The sequence below is a fragment of the Vipera ursinii genome (genome assembly GCF_947247035.1).
Source record: "Vipera ursinii genome assembly, chromosome: 1".
In the NCBI taxonomy this organism is placed as follows: domain Eukaryota; kingdom Metazoa; phylum Chordata; class Lepidosauria; order Squamata; family Viperidae; genus Vipera; species Vipera ursinii.
Genome location: NC_139512.1, coordinates 36260994 through 36282805, shown reverse-complemented (window position 1 = coordinate 36282805; position 21812 = coordinate 36260994). Strand labels below are relative to the sequence as shown.

Here is a 21812-nt window from a genome sequence, read left to right as displayed (position 1 = left end):
GCTGTAGAATATGCTGCTGAAGTTTTATGTGACTGGTGTGATCTATTTTGCTTATAAGTGCATATTATGGTCCAACTGTTTTTGGACTAATATTACAGATACATAATTTGGCCCTTGCTTGTTGACATAAATTAGAGAGAACTAGAATGATAAATTATCTCATCCTCTTCAGTACCGATATCTGCTTGCATATTGTTTGATGTGATATTTTTTTCTTTGCTTTCTTTCTTTCTTTACTGCTTGAACAAAAACATGAAACTGTTCAGGGCTGTTTCTCAGAGGCTCTGATGAATGAGACATTGCAGAAAACTTTAAAAATCCTGCTGATCTTCTGGGACAGAGTTTTTGTTTCTCTGGAGCAGTGTTTCTCAACCTTAGCAACTTTAAGATGTGTGGATTTCAGCTCACAAAATTCACTAGCCAGTATGCTGGCTTGGGAATTCTGGGAGTTGAAGTCCACAGAACTTAAAATTACAAGGTTCAGGGAACACAACTGTGGAGTATGGTGGAGCAGAGGGGATGAACAGGGATATTGGAGAAACAGTTTGGTGTAATGGTTAAAGGTGCTGTCCTAGAAACCAGGAGAGTGAGAATTCTAATCCTGCCTTAGGCATGAGAAAGCCAGCTGGATGTCTTAGTCCTGTCGCTTTTTCAACCCAACCCATCTCATGGGGCTGTTTTTGTGGGGAAAATAGAAGGATGAAGAGGAGCATCGTGTATATTTGATGCATTGAGTTATCTATAAAGTAACAGAGGCAGGGATAAAAATCTAACAAAGTAAATACAATACTTTGGAAGTGATGATGGTAATGTAGACATATGTGCATAACTGGTAAGCCCTCAAAATAACAATATCCCTCCACCCTACAAGGTCTCTTGATCTTACATAATAAAATTAACATGCAAGTTACTGTGATATTAAAAAAATAGGATTTCTTTAACAAAAGGAGAATAAGAAAAAAGTTAGTATTAAGTCTGTAAATAACAAAAATATAACAGTGGGACCTAACAGAGTAAGGAAATAATTCTAAAAATTATTCTTGCTTGTATACCTCAGGAGCTAAGTTGGAGATAATTGTAGTCCATTCATTCAGTTAATAGTTGAGCAGCTGTCACCATGAAAGATTAGTGAGGGGGAAAATGTATTATTTCAGTCCTTCCCTTGTATGGCTTTACTTTTTTGGGATGCCTATTTCTCTCTACTTTTCAGAAACTTTTTCAACCACTTGAATTAAAAAAGTTTAAGGACATCCAGTTCTTGATCATCTAAGATCAAAACTTGATATATTTCAAGCATTCCAGAGAGGCTGCATGTGCAGTCTTAAATTTCAGATATATTGGAAAATTTCATTTGGCTGCAAATGCCAACACCAACACATCAGAGGGGGCTGCACTGTTACGATATAAACCTAACCAACTTTTGCTTCACCGAAGCAAATGGAAGAAAAAGGTTTGATGTCCTTGTAAAACAACTTTGTAAGGCTTGAGAGAATATGAAGATACAGAAAGGTATCTAGCACTATGTATGAGAGAGATCCTCTTTTCCTCATGTAGCTAACGTAGTTAGTGTAAAAAGTTGCTTCACATTGTTGACCAGGTTAACTTAATTATTTTCCTTACTGCCTGTCAGAATTTCTGTATAGTCTTGAACAGAGATACTTTTTCCAGTCAGGGAACTGTCCCAAAGTTATTTATATCTTATGGTAATTGAACCAAAGTTTTGCATGCCAAAGTTATAGACTACTGAATTACAACTTGGCCAAAGTGCTTTTGTGTTGGTGTTATAATTTGGTCTTAAATAATGAGGGTTGAGATGCAATCCTCCAGGAATATCTTCTGCTCAAAATGAATGAGAACTATGATGCTGTGACTCATTTCCTGCCAGATGTGAAAACAGATCTATAGCTGCTGCACAAACCATCAGCCCCAGTTCCTCCTTCTCCGCCCCTTTGTATGGCATCACATTATTGTGGTACATATTTCATGCTTTTCTTCAAATTCACTAGGACTTAGGAAAATAATTGCTGAATAATATGACATCATGTTATATAAACCCAGACATTTCAAAGCAGCAATGGAGGGCAGCTTTTCTGCAGCAATCTTATATCCACCATAGTGTCTCATTCAGTCCCCAAAGAAATTAAACCCTTCAAGTGTTGTCATGTGTTTTAAAAAAACTGCTACTTACTTAAAAGTTGTAATCCCAGCAGTCAACATTGATCCTAAGTGTACTTACAATATACATATTGTTAAGTGTTGGTGAGTGGGATCTTTTCCAGAAGAATACTTCACTGTTTCCTTTTTCTACTCAATGATGATTCTTGCCAAGTTTGTGATTTAGGAGAAATAGGTTCTAACTGCTTGGTTGGCCTCACCCTGAGAATTAAAAATAACCATAAGACCATTAGTTGCTTCAAAAGTTGGTATGTAGAGATTCAAGAATCTGGCTCCTTGATATACTAGGTACCAGAAATCCAGAAATTAGAATAGAACGCTCACAGTTGCCAAACATAAGCTTCAAGGATATAGTTCCTTCTAATCCTCACAGTGATCTTTTTTTGCCATTAATATAAATGTACATGCACTCAAAAAACTGGAGGTTTTTTCATCACTTTTCCATCTATTTTGTGAATTCTGGTAGATTGACAATCCAACACATTTAGACAGTACCAACTTGGATGACAAGTATTAATTAGTATTGACACTTCATGATTTTAAGTAGGAGTCTTTGTCAGGAGATTGCCTAGAAATCTGGGATGGGACAGGATTTTTAAAAAGAGAGGGATCATCTTATGTGTGAGAACCTTTTTCCATTATTCAGCATGAAGAAAAGTTTCCTTTTATCTGCCACTATTGAGCCTAGTATTAGGACATGCAACATACAAGGACATAAAGCTCTCTGATCCTTTTCTTTTTGGAAAGGCTTCCAATGGTTGTGAGTGGACTTGAACTGCCTGGGTTGAGAATAATAATAATAATAATAATAATAATAATAATAATAATAATAATAATAATAATAATAATAATAATGACGATGATGATGATGCACTGAAATTAGTATATCAGGAAGGCTTACTGACTACTGGAGAGACCAAACTGGCCTACAAGAAAGACCAATTGAAGAACAGAATAGAGTCATGGGAAGACAAAGCACTACATGGCCAGTACATTAAAAAAAATAGCTGGGAAAGCAGATAATAACAAGACCTGGCAATGGCTAAGAGCAAGAAATTTGAAGAAAGAGACCGAGGGACTAATTCTGGCTGCACAAGACCAAGCCTTAAGGACAAATGCATACAAAGTCAAAATTGAGAAGACAGCAACAGACAGTAAGTGCCGCCTATGCAAAGAAGCTGAAGAAACAGTGGATCACCTAGTAAGCTGCAGCAAGAAGATCGCACAGACTGACTACAAGCAGCGGCATGACAAAGTAGCAACAATGGTGCATTGGAAGACCTGCAAGAAATATCACTTGCCTGTAAGCAAGAACGGGTGGGATCATAAAATAGAGAAAGTCATAGAAAATGAGAAAATTAAACTGCTCTGGGACTTCAGAATTCAAACAGACAAGCACCTGCAACATAACACCCCGGACTTAACAATTGTCCATAAGAAAGACAAAAAAGTCTGGATAGTGGATGTGGCAGTGCCTGAAGATAGCAGAATGGACGAGAAAGAACTGGAGAAGATAACAAAATACCTACAAATAGAAATAGAAAAACTGTGGCAAAGGCAAGCAAGGGTAGTTACCAATAGTATTAGGCGCCTTGGGTGTAATCCCAAAACAAAAAAAAGTTCCATCAGACTTTCTAACTTCTCGCGAGATTTCAAGAAGTTAGAAAGTCTGTTGGAACTTTTTTTTTACCCATAGTCCCACAAACACATGGCGAAGGCTGAGAAGTGAACGGAGAAATTGAATGTAGCTGAAAGGCTGGTTAGTAAAAAAAACATAAAAACGCTTGGGGGAGCGAGGGCATCTGGGCGGGGACGGGAGCGGCAACCTTACCCTGCATGGTGGCAGGAGGATAGAGCATGTGCTCTTCCCATGCCAGGCCAGCCCCTGCAGCCCCAGGGCAGCCATGCTGGATGGTGGTGGGCAGGGTGTTGAGGTGGGGGCTGGCAGGCTGACCAAAGCAACAGGTGGAGTGCCAGAGGCTCAGGGAGGGAGGGCACTGAAGTGGGCGGTCGGACCATTGGCAAGAGCAATGTGTCTGAGTGGAAAGCGTCCTCAGAACAAGCGGGGCAGGTAAGAAAAGAAATCATTGCTTCCCCAGAAAAAGCCTTTCTTTCCTTACCTGACTCCCAGCCCCATGCTGTTTCTCCTTCGCAATCTGCCACCGCCACATACAAGGAAATGAAGGTTTTTGGGAGCAAAAAAGGTTAATCAATCAATTCCAACTACTTGTGAAAGATCGCGAACTTGGAATTGATTGACCTTTCCCCCCCAAAAAAAAACTTCCTTTGTTTTCTTGTACATGGCGGCAGCAGCGGATTGCGAAGGAGAAACAGCATGGGGCTGGGAGTCAGGTAAGGAAAGAAAGGCAGTTTCTGGTGGGAGCAAGGATTTCTTTCCTTACCTGCCCCACTTGTTCTGAGGACACTTTCCGCTCAGATGTGTTGCTCTTGCCAATGGCCCGACTGCCCACTTCAGCGCTCTCCCTCCCCAAGCCTCTGGCGCTCCACCTGCTGCTTTGGTGGCTCTGTAGGCAGAGCTGCGAAGTTCTCTTCTCTTCTCAAAGCTGTAGCTGAATGGACAGGTGAGTGGGAAACCTGCCCCACTTGTTCCACAGCTGCTTTTGGCCGAGCCGCATTGCAGCAGCATTGGGTGCAATACGCGAGGTGGCAAACAGCTGCGTCATGCTGAAACCGGCCATTTGCCACCTCCTGCCCAATGCCACTGCCATGAGGCTGCGGAACAAGCTGGGTGGCAGTAAGAAACTGGTACAGTATATAGGTTCTTACCTCCACCTGGCTTGTTCCGTGGCCTCATAGCAGTGGCATTGGGTGCGATGCACGAGGCGGCAAACAGTTCAGTTCATTGGTTCTGAGATCACATCTGCCAGTTTCGTGAGAACCTTGGGGTGTAGTCCATCTGGTCCAGGTGATTTGAACTCCTCTATGGTGGACAGGTGCTTACTTACCATTTTCTTCCCTACCTTAACTTGTGTTTCTAATCTGTTTTTTATGGTACTGTTTTTGATAGATTGGACTGTTTTTTCCCTTTGTGTAAATATGGGTGGAAAAAACAAGTTGAGTAGTTCTGGTTTCTCCCTGTTGCTTTGCACTGTCTTGCCACTTTCTCCCACTAGTGGACCATGTTGAAAGAAGCTTTCTAAAATAAAAACAAAAAGTTTTTTAAATCTGAAATTAGAACCCAGCAGTACCATGATATGGCTTATCCAATATTAACTCCACATTTGTAGCACCATAAGAACATGAGTGTCAACTTGGATAACACCACTGACCCATCAGGTTGGCATTCTGTGCCCACATTGCCAAACCAGATGTTTTCAGGAAGCCTTATGATGTGAACCAGAGAGTGATAACTTTTTCTTACTATTTGAATATAGCAGGCAGTATTTAAGGGAGTGGTAAACAGCTCTTTAGACTACTAGCCCTGATAGTCCAGTCTTCCAGGTGTCTTTTAAAATGTTCTAAATTGGTAGCCATCATTCTAATTGCACAATGAAATTAAATATTATTTAAAGATACATATTTGTGTGTGTGTGTGTTTGTGTGTATACGTGCCTTTTGGGAGAGGAGGGGCTTCTCATTCTGCATAATATCCTTTTAGTCACTATGATTTAGCTAAGGGGATTTCAATATTGGTGGTTTATTTTAAAATCTCCGAATTTTGCCTCCCCCCTGTTACATTCTGAGTTAATATTTTCTTTGAGTTATTCACCATGACTCCAGGATTCCTTCCCCAATCAGTTGCTGCCAACTGCCAGCAACTTTCAACCCATTCATTAATGTGTGAAGTTTGAATTTTTTTTGCTGATGTGCATTACTCTGCGTGGAACCCCCATTTGACATCTGGCACTCATTCATTCATATAGTTCGGAGAAATATTTTTGGAGCTCTTGGCTGTATGTTTTATTTTCCTCTTGTGATAAATTTTGTAGTGTTGGCAAATTTGGCCACTTCTGTGCTCAAATGTAGTAACAAAACAAATAGAAATGCTCTGGCCCCAGGGTGCACGTCTCTCCAGTACACATTGCAGAGCATTAATTGTAGTTTTGGTGGATCAGAGTTCTAGTTCTCATACCAACAACCTCACTAGATTAAGTTGGAATTCTAATCACAATTTTATCTTGATCAATATTTACTTTTCTATTTTTAGAAGTATTTTACGATTGCATTTTTCTATCCTAGAATGCAGTGTCTATGTGAAATACACTATAAGAGAACTATAAGTAAAAAAAAGTGCTTTTAATCTAAACCTAAAATGTAGATTAGGGAGCAGGTAATACAACAAGAAAAGAGAAAAATATTTGTCCTTTTATTTCTCTGCATAGAATTACTGCTAATAGTTTGCTTAACAAGTATCCAGTACTGTTATTTAAGGCACATACATCAGTAGTGTAGTACAAGAAAGATGTTTCATTCACATAAAAAGCTGTGTCTTTTTCATTAAAACAAAAAACAAAATAAAGTTTCTATATAGAAGATTGGTTAAGACTTGTTTTGGTTGTTTTTTATGTCTGTTGGGTATGATAAATTAGATTGTTGTTAAATTACTTTATTTTTAATATGTGTATAATTAAATGAGGTTAGATTTCTTTGATTTAGCTGGCAACAATTTAAAAAACCCTCTTCATACAATTTGTGTAATGGGTATACACAAGCTGATATTTGTGCAATAGGACTTTCTGTCCTTTTCTTCATTTGCACCCTATCTCCAAAATTTCTTTGGTGATTTTGGGGGAATTGGAAGGGACAAAAACAATCTAGTTTGCCATTCCATTTGTTCTATTGGCAGGCGAACTCAAATTCTTAAATCCTATAAGGAGAAGTTCTGAAGTGAACAGTCATCTTAGCACTTCCCTTGGAACTTGGGATATTCAAGTAAGGATAAATGGCTTGTAAGAAAATTGAGATAGATTATGTCCTGGGCTTCAGATATACCTATGAAACAAACAGAATTCCTTCAACATGGGAACTTCTAAAGAAACTACAAGCAATAGGCAAGATTATTTTTTTCCTCTGATAGCACAAACCAGTACAATCAGATCAGCATTGTAGAAATCTCTGAAGGCATGAAACTGGGTAGGAGACCTATTTTACCATATAATATGCATTTTGTGTCCATACGATCATTTTTAAATATTTTCAGACTAGAGAGAATGTGTTCATAAGTCTGTTTCATGCTTATTTGTTTTAGTTAGCATTGGAAAAACATAAATTTGCATTTAAACATGAAAATGTTTTTCCCCCCACAGACAGTGTGTTCTTCTTTGCATTTTATCAAAAAACAAAAAACGGAGAGACTCCAAGATAATGTTCAGATTTCCATTTGGGAAGTTTGAATTGAATCATTTCATAAATGAAAATATCTAAAATTCTGAATCACTGCTATTTCAGACTGTAAAATATATCATAGATCTTGTGCTTGTCTTTGATTTACTGTTTATTCTTATTGATTTATTTTTCAGTGAACAGAGTATATGCCAAGCCCGGGCATCAGTTATGGTTTATGACGATACCAGTAAGAAATGGGTGCCAATAAAGCCTGGACAACAGGGCTTCAGCCGAATCAACATCTATCACAACACGGCCAGCAACACATTTAGAGTAGTTGGAGTTAAACTTCAAGATCAACAAGTGAGTGTTTTTTCAGCATTTCAACCATACAAATTCTAAAATAGAATTCAAAGAACAGTGGTTGTTCTGTGTTTTAGAAAAAGGTATATTAGTGTGTATATGTACATATAAACTTTTTATTTTAAGAATACATTCTTTCCTCTGTGGTTGAAATACATAATTTATGCTAAGCAAAGGATGCCTTATGCTGAAGTGGGCTGTGGCTCCATTTAACTGTCTCAAGTGGTTACAAGAAGTTCTCCAGGGTTTCAGATAATTCCAGCATTACCATGAGATGCCAAATTACATATTGTTCTACTTCAAACCACACAAGACAACTTGCTTTACAAGAAAACTCTCATTAGCACAATACTCTTCTACAGTCATCATTTGCTATGAAAGTCCCTTGAACCCTATGGCCTTAATGATTTTCAAAAGGCAGTAAGTTGAAGCTCTCCATACCTTCAGAAACAAGATGTTTCTTATCATCTGGACTTGAATGAGCAGCTTCATTCCTCAGCAGCCCTTCTTAAGATTTCACAGAACTAACGCTAGTCAATAAAGATGATATAATAAGCACCATGCATGTAGGAATTAAGAAGTTAAAAACTCATATTGGCTGGAAGCCTATTGGTTATCAGTAGACTAACTTCAATAATGTGGAAACTACTAAACTGGCTTTTTTTTGCAGAAATAAATTGGGTTACTTAGCTTGGGCCAGTTTCAATTTCTGAGTCATTCAGGGGCAACTCCAAGATAAAAATATTGCAGTAATATAAACATGAGGTGAGAATGAATCACAATTATACGGGCTTTCTGTTTCCAAAATGTGTGTGTTTGGCTCATCAGTCAAATTGGAAGGTCTTCTAGCCAGTCTTTACCTGATGCTTAAGTAGCAACCAGTGTCTTTGAATTTTTGCAGGCAATCTACAAGAATACCATAATTGATGGTATGAAATGTTCTTAGATGTGCAATAGGATCACATACAATCCAGCTATATATACCTTGACATAGATGATCCCACCAGAGTAACTCATATGGTTTCTCTTCTATGTCAAGGCCTGAATAATGATTGAAATGTATCTAGATGACCCATTTCTTTTAGGGTTTTCTGTAGATGAAGCTCTGTCATCTCTAAAAAAAGATTGGAGTTTGGGCAGAAGTTCTGTAATATAGCTGGATAGAAGTATGCTTCCTTCACTGTAGATGGTTTCTCTCTTTCCATCAGAGTGATATTATTTACCTTCCAGATCCAGCTGAATGCATTCTACTTAGGAAGCCAGGAATGGCATAAATCCAATCATGCTGCAAAGGATTGTTTTCACTTTCTTGATCTCTACAAGCTGAAAATGATCCCAGATAATCTTGTTAGACATTACCCTTGTCACCTCATAAGATTCTGTCCAATTAGTGTCCATCTTCAATGAATGTGAGTCATTTTATCTCAAAGAATCCCATAAAATTATTGTGGTGGTTAGCAGAGAAATCAGCTTCTTTATCCAAGTCTTATTAGGTGATATGTGTCTGTACTGTAGACATAGAAAAAGCTGTAAAGAAAACTCATTCCACTCCTTATATGCCACTAAATACTCCTAAACAATGGGCATTCACTCATTGTCTTCTGCCAACATTGCTGTATCTCTCTCTAGCTGCTTCATTTCTTGAAGCTTTACAGAAAGGGAGGCCCTCAATCTGCAACTTGGGAAACCCTGCTTGTTTTCAGTCATGTTTAATGTTTTTGTTGAATCCCAGAAAACAGCTATTTGAAGACTGGAAAAGTTCCTAGGTGCCTTCAGGAAATCTCTTGCATTTATTAAGTGCCTGGGGCAGGCCATTTTAATTAACCCAGCGCACTCACGGAGGTCAGGCAAGGTGACAATGTGCATAAAAGATTGGACTGATGACAGCGCCCTCTACTTTCAAATCACATTGTTGCTACGCCTTGTAGAATATACTTTACTTCCAAACTGATGTAGGCATTTGGATCTGAGGAGGAAGAATACCTAGACTGAAAAGAGAAATATTTATGATATGGGGGGGGGGAGAGAAGGGGAGTTAGAAGTCTGAGCTGTGAGGGCAGAGCAAAACAAGGAGTTGTATAGACTGTGGAGACTCTGACTCTGGCAGAACTGTTGAGATAAACCCTAGCTCATTTATAAATATTTGCTTTATGTGTGTGGGGGGGGCGCGGGGGAGACAAGCTATAATACCTAGGATCTCCAGTTGAAAGGATCAGATAACAGGTGTTGAGATAGATTTCTTCTTGGGCTCCTAAGACAATTGAAAATACTGGGCTAAATGAAACGACAGAACAATCTGATGTAAGATATCTTCTTATATTTGTTTTCTGCCTTTCTGGTAATATATTTTGGGGGAGGAATCAAAATTTATTTCAAAAAGAAAATAACAAATTCTTATATAAAGAGAAAGGCATGGTTTATAATATCTGACCATACAATAATGTTAAGATGATAACATGGTTTTATGTGTATTTTTTCTGTGAATTATTAGAATTAGAATTAGTAGCTGCTGATTCATTATTATCTTAGGTTGTTGTGCTGCATTTTAGGCTATTTCTCCTTCTGATGCAGCTAATATTAACCCATTCATAAAGCTAGATAATAAAATTATGCACTATTATAGTAGTAAAAACAATCATATGAAAATAATAGCATGAGATTAAAGCATATGTTTTTAGTGACTGCTGATTTCTTCTATTTCAATTTCAGGTAGTGATTAATTATTCAATTGTGAAAGGATTGAAGTACAATCAGGCAACACCAACATTCCATCAGTGGCGTGACGCACGGCAGGTTTATGGACTGAACTTTGCTAGTAAAGAAGAGGCAACCACGTTTTCAAATGCCATGCTATTTGCCCTAAATATCATGAACTCACAGCAAGATGGAGGTAAGACAATTATGATTATCGGGTCCACCATCACCACCTTTGTTAGCAAACTATAGCCTGTTATACAGTAGTACAAATATTAGAGTCAGAATACATGATTCATTCACAGTGCAATATCTGCCCTTTTACTGAAGGCAAAATCTTGGTATCTTTAATTTTTTTTCTGTTTTAAGGCTTGTGTTAAATTGTCTGAGAATACCACTGCTAGCAATAGGTCATGGTATTACCTGTCTCTACCCTAGTATGAAGATACATAGTATGTGATACCTTTCTCTTTTTTAATCACCTGTGCAAGATTTGCCAATTCCACAGGTTTTCTGTCTATAACTACTTTTATTGAGATTAGCTATAACAATAGAATCTTGTGCTGCAGATTGTGCTGTGGTTCTTCTTCCTTCTTACAGTTTAGTAAATCAGGAGTCATGGCTGTTCTGGACTTAAAAAAATACTTTGGTTCCTTTTACTAGGCTAGAACTTCTGGGTATCCCCAAGAAGGCCATCTTCCTCACTCTCCATAGGTCCCTATCCTCAAGGAAATGTGAACATAAGAGTTGGTTGAGCAAATTGTTTACTTGCTGCTTTTCATATGTATACAAAATTTCTCTTCCCATGGCATATAGAATAATAGTTAAGTTAGAATAATGCTTAGCAAATTTTTCTGATTTTTTTTTCAAAAGCTAAATGCAATTGATACCCTTGCTACCAGACACATTTTGAGCAAATGTTTGAAATATGAACAAAATATGTAAAAATATCAGTGCGTAGAGCTTTTCCAATTGATTTTGTTATCAGTAAATCAAAGATGAAGAAAAGTGCATTTGTATTACCTAAACTCAGATTATTATTTAAGGAACGGCTGCTGGAATTGGGTATGTCTAGTTTAAGGAAGAGAAGGACGAGGGGGGACATGATAGCAGTGTTCCAATATCTCAGGGGCTGCCACAAAGAGGAGGGACTCAAGCTATTCTCCAAAGCACCCAAAGGCAGGACAAGAAGCAATGGATGGAAACTAATCAAGGAGAGAAGCAACCTAGAACTAAGGAGAAACTTCTGACAGTTAGAACAATTAACCAGTGGAACAACCGGCCTCCAGAGGTGGTGAATGCTCCAACACTGGAAGTTTTTAAGAAGAGACTGGACAGCCATTTGTCCGAAATGGTATAGGGTTTCCTGCCTGAGCAGGGGGTTGGACTAGACGACCTCCAAGGTCCCTTCCAACTTTTTTATTATTATTATTATTATTATTATTATTATTATTATTATTATTATTATTATTATTATTTAATAGGTCAGCATTTGAGGGCAGGAATTTTATTGTATATTTCTGTGATCATTCTTAAGAAGGAAGTAAGCATGTCAGATTTATGGCATTAGTTGCTTAAACTATTTCTGATGTCCTATTTTTAACATTTGCTTTCTTCATAAACCAGACTCAGTACTTTATGCTAAGGTGTTTGTGAGGTTTACATAGATCATTTTGAGTGTTCGGCAGTAAATTGCTTATTATACTCAGACACCCACTTGTATGACAACCATGAGTCTGAACTGATTTGGCAGCATACAAATGTAATTGATTGATTAATTGATCTGCTCAATGGTGTAGAATAAAAAAAGGAGAGATTAACACCATATCTGCTGTCACCAGATTCCATTTGTTTTATCTGCAGCAGAATATTTTTGAAGCAGCGCGTTGTTGGGAGATCATTTAGAACCTGGGGATAGTGCTGGCCATTTTTTTAATCATTAGAATTATCTTCATCAGTTTTTGGTTTTTGTTTATATTCTTAAGAAAATACTCTCAATTTTTAATAAATAAATCAATTAGTTATGCTAATTTAATCAGTCAATCCCAGCATTTTTCTGTTGGACAATTCCATTGAATTTCTTATTAGTCTATACTAAAAGAAGAAACGCAAAGTCCATAGTAAAGCCTTTGGCAAATACTTCTTTTTATTTAAAGTTATTTGGAAGGCATGAAAATCTTGAGGTTTTTTCCTTGCTCTTCAGTTCTATCATGTGAGAGCAGACTTGCTAAAATAGAAGCTAAGCACAAGCTTTGTGACATCAAATGTCTCATCAATAAATATGAGTCCTCTTTATGTGAAAATGGCATTGGCTAAACCCTAGGTACTATTGCATAAACTTAACATAAACTAAGCTTCTTTTCTACTGTCCTAACACACTTTCCCAGACTGTAAATACAGGTAGTCCTCAACCCCTTCTCCACAGGAAGGTGACGAGTCCTGCTTTGAAAGTTTCAATGAATTTGTCTTCCATGGAGGATCAAGGAGCAAATTGGAAGCAGTTTTTAAAAAAAGAAGTGAAAAATGGGGACTGGAAGAAGAAAATAGAGAGTAAAAAAATATGACAGGAAAGAGAAACACAGGCAGCAGGATGAAAAATAAAATTAGAAAATGAAAATGAACAACAGAAAGCACTTTTAAATTAAAATAACCCCTCCCATCATTTAAAGACTTGTTTGATCTCAGGATTCAAAACAGAATGACATTGGCAGATTTTAGCTAGCTCTTCTTTTCATATACAGAAGCAGGTTACATTTTAAACAATTTTATTCTCCTCCCTCATGGTAAAGTACTGTAAGTGCAGACACTTCAGCTGGGACTCGAATGCTGGCAGAGTCGTCATTCCCCCCCCCTCCCACCGTGGTGCAAAACATTTTTAATTTATACTGTTAAATAACATTTAAAAACAAACTGGTAATTGCATTTCTGTTAAAGAAACAAAGTGCTCATGCCAAAATATTTACATGTCTGAAAATGAAAACTTGTATTATAGTCATGTTTACAAAATTTATTTATTTATTTTTATTTTTATTTTAATTCCATTTATATCCCGCCCTTCTCCGAAGACTCAGGGCGGCTTACAAGCTTAGCAGTAGCCTTCATTCTATGTATATGCCTGCTTATTAGGGCTTTCATACACCCCCCAAGCGGCATTATTACAAAGTCAGCTTAATTGCCCCCAACAATCTGGTTCCTCATTTTACCTACCTCGGAAGGATGGAAGGCTGAGTCAACCTTGAGCCTGGTGGGACACGAACCTGCACTAATTGCAGGCAGCTGGTGTTACTTAAGGAGGCATTAGCCCACTGCTCCACCAAGGAAGATGTTATGAAACAAACAAAACAATTGGAGATTACAGTATTTTATTTCATATTGCTCATAGAACAAAATGCAGTATAAACTCTGACATTTTTAAAACATATTGTGTTTGATCAAGACACTCCAACATAAAATTAAATGTGCTTCACAATTTCTTAAATGTTTCAGATCACTGTACCTCAGACATGTCAAACTCGCAACATCATGTGACATTGCATGACATATCGGAACTTTTTCCCCATTGCGGGCAATGGGGTGGGTGCGGTTTCCTCGTGATGTGTCTGGCCCATGGGCCGGCAGTTTGACACTCCTTCTATACCTGGTTAAATACTTTTTTTACAAAACAAACCATACATTTTTTTCCTCAACATTTATTGTTTTTGACCAGTTGTATGAGATCATTTTCTGTCTGTATCTTTTGCTAAAGTTAGTTTTAGAGAAAGTAAACAATTGTCAACTTAGCAAAGGGCCAACACAATGGACCATTAAGGTCTTTTTCTGCTCTCGGTTTTCTATGTTTCTAAAATAATAAATATGGCAATAATATATATATTATACAGTAACTACTTCTAATAATATGAGCGTGTTTCCTAACAGAAAAAGCATTAAGAAACTTGCAGTAAAAAAAGAGGCAACATTTTTGGTTTTGAAAATCATGAGGGTTACAGCCATGAAGGTGTGGTTGAAACTTTTCATTCTCATGCAACCTGTAAAAGTGATCTTTTCCATGTGCTTAAATAAGATGAAAGAATCTTTGTAAAATAGTAAACACCCTCACTAAAAATTATCATAAACTAAATAGAATATTTTTGATGCAATTTATTTCATTTCATTTTTATCTTCCCTCATTCTGGACAGTATTTAATTAGGTAACATAAGAAATTGCATTGAAATAAAATGAAAAAAGGTTTTGATAGATTGTCTTCTGCTTAAACCACGGGTGTCAAACTTGCCATGTCATGTGATGTTTCGCAACATATTGTGACTCTTTTTGCATTGCCAGCAATGAGGTGGGTGCAGCTTCGGTATGATAACAATCAAGAATTCCATGAGTAAAGTTTAAAAAGTGCATAAATGAGTTTAACGTTAAGAAAACAATGATGAATGTTCCTCTTTAAGATTATTATGTACATTATATTATGTCAAGCAACAATTCTGGCTTGTAAAGGTTTGTTCATGGCTTAGTCTTGGTGTAACTTCAGCCAGTGTTTTATTTAGTAAGTCTTAGTTAAACAAACATTGGTTGAATACACTATAGAAATGCAGCTTAGACTGCAACTAACTTTAATGGGATAATCCATCTTGTTTGTTTGACTATAAAAGGAACATTAAAGTGTAACACATATACATAAATATAACCCCAGTGAATCCAGTGACTTATTTCTAAGTAGGCATGTATAAGATTGAAATGTAACAGCCTTTATGAAATGAGTAATTGATATAAAAAATGCAGCCCTCTATACATACTTAGAAAGATTTTTAGACTAAACAGTAGCTCTTATGATAATTAATGGTATGGTGTTTTATAAAAGGATCTCAAATAGCATGAGGTATTCAATATACAAACATAAACCATGCTGGTTTATGCATAACCTTTCAATGTCAATTTTTAGATTTTGATACTTTTTGATATTCTGCCTACTGGGAAGGAAAGGGGGACAGGGAGAGAAGGAAGAATGGAGAGGGAGGAAGACTTCCCTGAACCTCATGCAACCTCCTTGACCCACATCATTCGCCATGTGCCTTTTTGAACCCACATTGCTCATCTTGCAATCCCACACCTCCTCTCTGACCCATGCTTCCCCATGTGCCTGCTCTGATCTGTGCAACATCTCTTGAGAACACCTATGCACCTTTCATGACCCACACTGCCACCATGTGTGTCATTTCTAGCCTGCACAGCACCTCTTGTGCACTCCCAAGCACCCCTAGGCACCCATCCCGATCCATACCCTAGGTGCCCTCCCCAATGAACGTGGCATGTCTCACAACTTCCCACGAACCCCACACATTCTTCTTGATCTGCATTGCCCTCCACTCTTGCAATTCTCTGCTGGTTTCTCCACTGGCTTTCTTGCTGCAAGCTTCTCATAAAATAAGTGGGGGAGCTAGCAGGATTCTGGGAGAAGGAAAGAAAAGGAAGGGAGAAAGGGAAATGAAAGTTTCTGATATTCCGTGCCAGTTTCACATATGGAAATTTGGTATCAAAGGTGACAAAAAGTCAGAAGTCATACCCACTCCCACTGCTTTTTTTGTCCACCCGTGGTCTTTCTGTTTCTCTTTTTAGATAAAAAAATATCTCTGAAAAGACTAGTTATTATTATTTGATGCAATCTTCCCTAAACAGAAGTCAAGAAGATAGTTAGCTTCCATAATTTGCATTTGGTATGTCCCATAAAGTTCAACAGATTAGCAGCTCAGTAGCTTAGAAAAATCTATATTGAGGCAAGCTCAGACTGAGAGCTGTGGGGAAGAATATGGCCCTCTTGTGAGGCAATCAAATGCTCTCTGTATAAACATCTTGCAGTGGCTCAACATTCTCCATTGTTACTCCTTCAACTCTCCTGCTTTGATCTGCTTTGTATTGAGAACAACAACACTTTCATTTCTCCACCTGCTGCGCTCCAATAACTCAGCAATTATTATTCTTGTTTCCACTTTAGGCAGAATGATCCCTATGTCTCTACAAAAGCGTACCGTACAGTAGTGTTTAAGACTGTGAGATCTGGGCTACAGAAATGTGCATTACCACTAGGAAATCACTTTGCTGTTGATGCCAAATTTGGTTCTGCATAAACAAACAATAGTAGAAGTGCTAGTGCATTGCCTAGAAGCTGTCAGGATCTGGGTTGGGAGGAAAAGACTCGGATGTAATTCCACCAAGGCTGGATGACTTGGGTCTGTGGGCTAAACTAGGCCAAGGTAGCATGATCTTTAGCTCTGAATGAGTTGTATTCTGCTTAGAAGTGGTTTTGTCATTCAGGCATCCTCATGGATTCACAGCACCCTTTCAAGGAGCAATGGTTGTTTATGACCTGGGCTAATTTTAATTTAACATATTTGATTTAGGTGCTGCCAAAATGATTCTGAGTGGCTTGACTCTTGTGTGTTGTTCCTGGATCAACAAGCCCTCTGCTCACAGACTCTCATGCCCTAATCATGAGAGTGTGTCCTCGACATACGACCACAAATGAGCCCAAAATTCCTGTTGCTAAACAAGACAGTTGTTGAGTTGTGGCCCATTTTATGACCTTTTTGCCACAGTTGTTAAATGAATCAGTGTAGTCGTTAAGAGAATCATGCAGTTGTTAAGAGAATCTGGCTTCCCCCATTGATTTTACTTGTTGGAAGCCATCTAGGAAGGTTACAAATGGTGATCACATCACCCCAGGACACTGCAACTTTATAAATTCATACCAGTTGCCAAGCACCTGAATTTTGATTACATAACTATGGGGATGCTGCAAGAGTTGTAAGTGTGAAAAATGGCCATAAGGTACTTTTTTAGTGCCATTGTAATTTTGAACAGTTGCTAAATGAATGGTTGTAAGTTGAGGACTGCCTGTAACACTGTACAAGAGGTTGCCCCTGAAAAGCACTTGGAAGTTAGTAACTCTGCGGTGGTGACATTCATTTTCCATTTTACTTGGGTAAGCCCATTGCTTTAGGATTGCACTAGTTGCAAGATGACTTTGGGGTGTGATTCAAGGTGCTGCTGGTCATCATCTTTAAGACCCTGAATTGCTCCAGGCTTGGCTAATCTGCAGGACTACCTTCCCTCATCCAATCTGATCAAACAGGATCAGCTCTCTCTTGTTCCCATCTATTTGAGAATTTATGTGGCCAGACCAAGAAAGGAAGGTGCTTGGAACTCCCTTCCCTCTGACATCAAATCTCTTTCTTTCCTCCTTGGTTTCAGGGAAACAGTGAGGTTCCAAAGCCAAAAGTTGAAGTCAAAAAGCAGTTGGCATTTTCAGCAGGCGGAAGTCATATAAGGAATCTTGGGTTACATTGGTAGACACTGGGCTTTGCATGTTTTCCTTTGTCTCTTGTTGATCTTGCTGGAATTTTTTTATTATGGGGTGGGGAAAAGTTTTATTTTTATTTTTTATTTTATTTTTTATTTTGAAGCGTTCTTTTTATGTTGTCTTAGATTGTTAATGGGCATATGTAAATAAAAATAAAAGTAAATAAACTAAATCAATATACGGCAGCAAAAAATACATATATCTTTAACTCTGTGCTGCCATCTTGTGACTGTATGGAATTTTGCTGCCTAGATCTGATAGCCCACTTTATAATGGTTTTTTCATTCATTCATTCATTCATTCATTCATTCATTCATTCATTCATTCATTCATTGCAGCTGTTGAGTATTCTTGTGAAAATGTTCCAGCTATTTCCTTCTGTCATTATAAATCCATGTAGACACTTAATCCAAACCTGTGGCCATTTGAGTTTTGTTAGCATGTCTGATGAAAACAACTGGGATTCATGTAACATGTGCCAGAATGAATCTGTTGCTGCAAAAATCAGATGTTATTTACATTAAGTATACAATTAAATTACACAGTAGTTATTTCTCATAGAATAGTAAAACATACTTACAACATCAACCTAGGTAAAGAAATAAAATGTCCTTTTTTGTTTGGAGAAGATTGTCTTCCAAATATCTTATGGTATAGCCAGAGCCCTAGTATCTTTGTTTCAAAATGTAGGAGGAAAAGAATTGCTGTTGTTTATATACATAAACATTTACCAGCAGTCATTTTGAAGCACATTTAAAAGACATAATAGCTCTTGGGAAAGTCCCTTGATGTTTTGCTACTTTCATAGAAATCAACGTCAGGCGGGAAGGGGTCGGAGATGAAATATGGGGGGCAAAAATACAAATAGATATATGCCGAATCAGAATAATAAAGAAAATCAATAATTTCTCCATTCGTTCTTCACTTTAGATCAGGGGGTCTAATTGGCAATTTTAAGACCTGAAAACCTCAACTCCCAGAATTCTCCAGCCAGTATGGGTGGCTGGGCAATTCTGGGAGTTATAATAATAATAATAAGAGTTGGAAGGGACCTTGGAGATCTTCTAGTGCAACCCACTGCTCAGGCAGGAAACCCTATACCGTTTCAGACAAATGGCTGTCCAGTTTCTTCTTACAAACTTCCAATGTTGGAGCATTCACAACTTCTGGAGGCAGGTTGTTCCACTGGCTACCATAATTGTTCTAACTGTCAGGAAATTTCTCCTTAGTTCTAGGTTGCTTAGTTCTCCTTTGTTCTCCTTGGTTAGTTTCCATCTGTTGTGTCTTGTCCTGCCCTCAGGTGCTTTGGAGAATAGCCTGACTCTCTCTTGTTTGTGGCAGCTCCTGGAAGTCCACAGGTGTTAAAATTGCCAAGACTGGACATCTCTGCTTCAATGCTAATAATTTTTGTTTCTCCTACAAGAATGTGTTAATTTGAATAGTTGTGTCTTAATAAAACTTACTATATTCTCTCTTCTTGCTTAGTGCACTTGTAACTCCTTTGTTGTTCTTCTTTCTGATGTTTCTCCTCATGTAGCTGTGCTCTCCTTAATGGAGGGCTCCCAGAATAGGGGGGAGCTCAGAACTAATGCTGCTCTTTGCTCCTGATCTCTGACATTGTGAGGACAATATAGAGCCGCTGATACTAATTTTGCTTCCAAACATCCATTTTCAACTCATAGATGTAAGTGTGTTAATTTTGCTCTGTAGCATCATGGATGGGCAGACACAGCTATGCATTTAGGTAATTTACTAAAAGACATTCTTTCAGATCTAGTCTCACAGAAGCCCTTGATTCATGAACCCTAATTCACAATTTGAAACATCTCACTTTCTCTTCTTGTTTCTTTTAATCTATTCTTAGAATGCAAATTTAAATCAATTTAAATAGTTTCTAATTCCTAATGATACAAGAAACTGATAGGAGGGAACGATCTTTTCTAAATTTAAGAACAATGCAACGTTCATACTTTGCATACAGAAGATCCAATTCATTTCCCAGTGTATTCAATTTTAAAAAGATCTGGTAGCAATGACATTAATTTAATATAGTCTGGATTTATGTGCATATTTCAAAAATATGGTGAATTTTGAAGTAGATACTTAAAGTATCCTAGAATTTAGTGACAATAGTCAAAATATTCATATTCAATTCCAATTTTATTTTTTCTTCTTTCTGAATTATTTGGGGGAGGGAGGGAGAGAGACCTTCTAATATCCTTAAAAATCAGAACAGTTTATCCCATTAGCTCAAGTAGAGCACATACTTTACAAGAAAGGAATTCAGATTTCAGAGCTGCCACCCTATTTTTATTCCTATTATTTAAATGTCCCAAGTTATTTTTGCTGTGTTAAGTTCAGTCTCCAATTAAAAGAGAGCAAAATAAATAAATACTTCTGCCTTGGGGAATGATGTCAGTGAGAACACACTATATGAAGCAGTGATACCAGCTCAGTTTAAATCACCATACAATAACTAATCTTTCTTTGCTTCTTAGTTTCTAAATTTATTTATTTTTTTTAGATAATTTTTAATCTAAATTTATCTAATTTTTTAATCCCATCTTTTATTATTTTTATAAGTAACTCAAGGCAGCGAACATATATAATTATTTTTCTTTACTGAGAGAGAAATCATGAATTTGAATTTAATTACCATCAGTGTACAAATGTATTTCTCCCTTCCCTGGATATCTCAAAATCCTTTGCATGTCTCCTGGTTATAAAGAACTGAATGTAAGAGAACAAATTGAAGCTAAATCTGAATAAAACAATTCTCAATGCCAGAGGCTGACTTTAGATTTTGAAAATATTCCTTTACTGAATAAAGTTGCATTTCCTCTTCACATTTGGGGATCTGTCTTTAATGCTGAATAGACAAATTACATCAGGGAAAGGCATTTCAGCATTGATTAATAAAAAAAAATTGTATCCTTTGCTAGAAGTAAGAAACCTGGCATTGATTAGGCATATTCAAATAATTTTCTTGATGTATTATTGCAGTTCAGTGTTCTTAGAACAAAACTTTATACGTCTTAGAATGGAGCACAGGAGTGGTAGTTGCAGGTGCTTCCAGAGGATACCATATCACAACTGTTTCAAATGCTGCACAACTTGCCATTTCCTTTCTGGTCTCAATTCAAGTACTCATTGTCCTATATAATACCTTATTGGTGGTTCTCAGCCTGTGGTCTGTGGACTCCTGGGGTAACATGATGTCACAGGGGGTTGTCAAAGGCTTGAAGAAATGTTATGATTTAAATCTGTGAACCGCCCTGAGTCCCTACCAAGGAGAAGGGCGGTATACAAATTAAATAAAACTTGAAATAAACTTGAAACTTGAAATCTTAAGTTTTGGGAGTCCATGGTTGTGGTCCGTGGGCACAAAAGGGTATTTAAAGGGCGGTGAAGAAAGGTTTGAGAACCACGGCCTTACATAGTTTGGGCTCAGGTTAGATGCAGATGTGGCACACGTCTTGCAGATCCGGCATAATATCAGCAACTAATTCTGAAGCTGTATTCAGATTATGTAATAATTTGTCACTGGAGCTGAAACTTTCTTCTTTTATATCAGCGCTTTTCCACCAGTGGTACGGATACCACCTGTGGTACATTGGTGCCTGGCAGGTGGTACATGACCATCCTAGAAAAGTAGCAGGGGAGGGGAATGAGCTGAACCAGTGGCAGCACCACACAAGCCTGAGCGAGAGATGGCTAAAGCTGCAGGGCTGTCAGACCTCAGCAGAAGAGCCAGGATCAATGTTTCTTCGGGGCTGTCAGGGCTCAGCGGAAGCACCAGGATCAGCGCCAGACTCCAGCTGCAGTTCAGCACTGATCTCGGTGCTTCTGCTGAGCCCAGAAGAAGCACCGATCAGCTGGAATGTTGCATCATCTCCAGGGTCCTGTGATTTACATTCAGGTGCTTGGCAACTGATTCATATTTATGAT

At 37.8% G+C, this 21812-nt stretch overlaps 1 protein-coding gene across 8 annotated transcripts in view; it reads left to right on the top strand.

The window, feature by feature from the left end:
- The window catches only part of EVL (Enah/Vasp-like), a 168910-nt gene that overhangs the window by 93560 nt on the left and 53538 nt on the right, over positions 1-21812 (top strand). For 7 of the 8 annotated variants that reach the window (XM_083349065.1, XM_083349067.1, XM_083349063.1 and 4 more), the window contains 2 exons: positions 7656-7824; positions 10534-10714. In XM_083349065.1, coding sequence (XP_083205191.1) covers positions 7656-7824; positions 10534-10714 — 350 coding nt within the window. Of the gene's footprint in view, positions 1-7655; positions 7825-10533; positions 10715-21812 lie in introns of those variants that run through there. The other variant, XM_083349069.1, reaches the window with a different exon arrangement.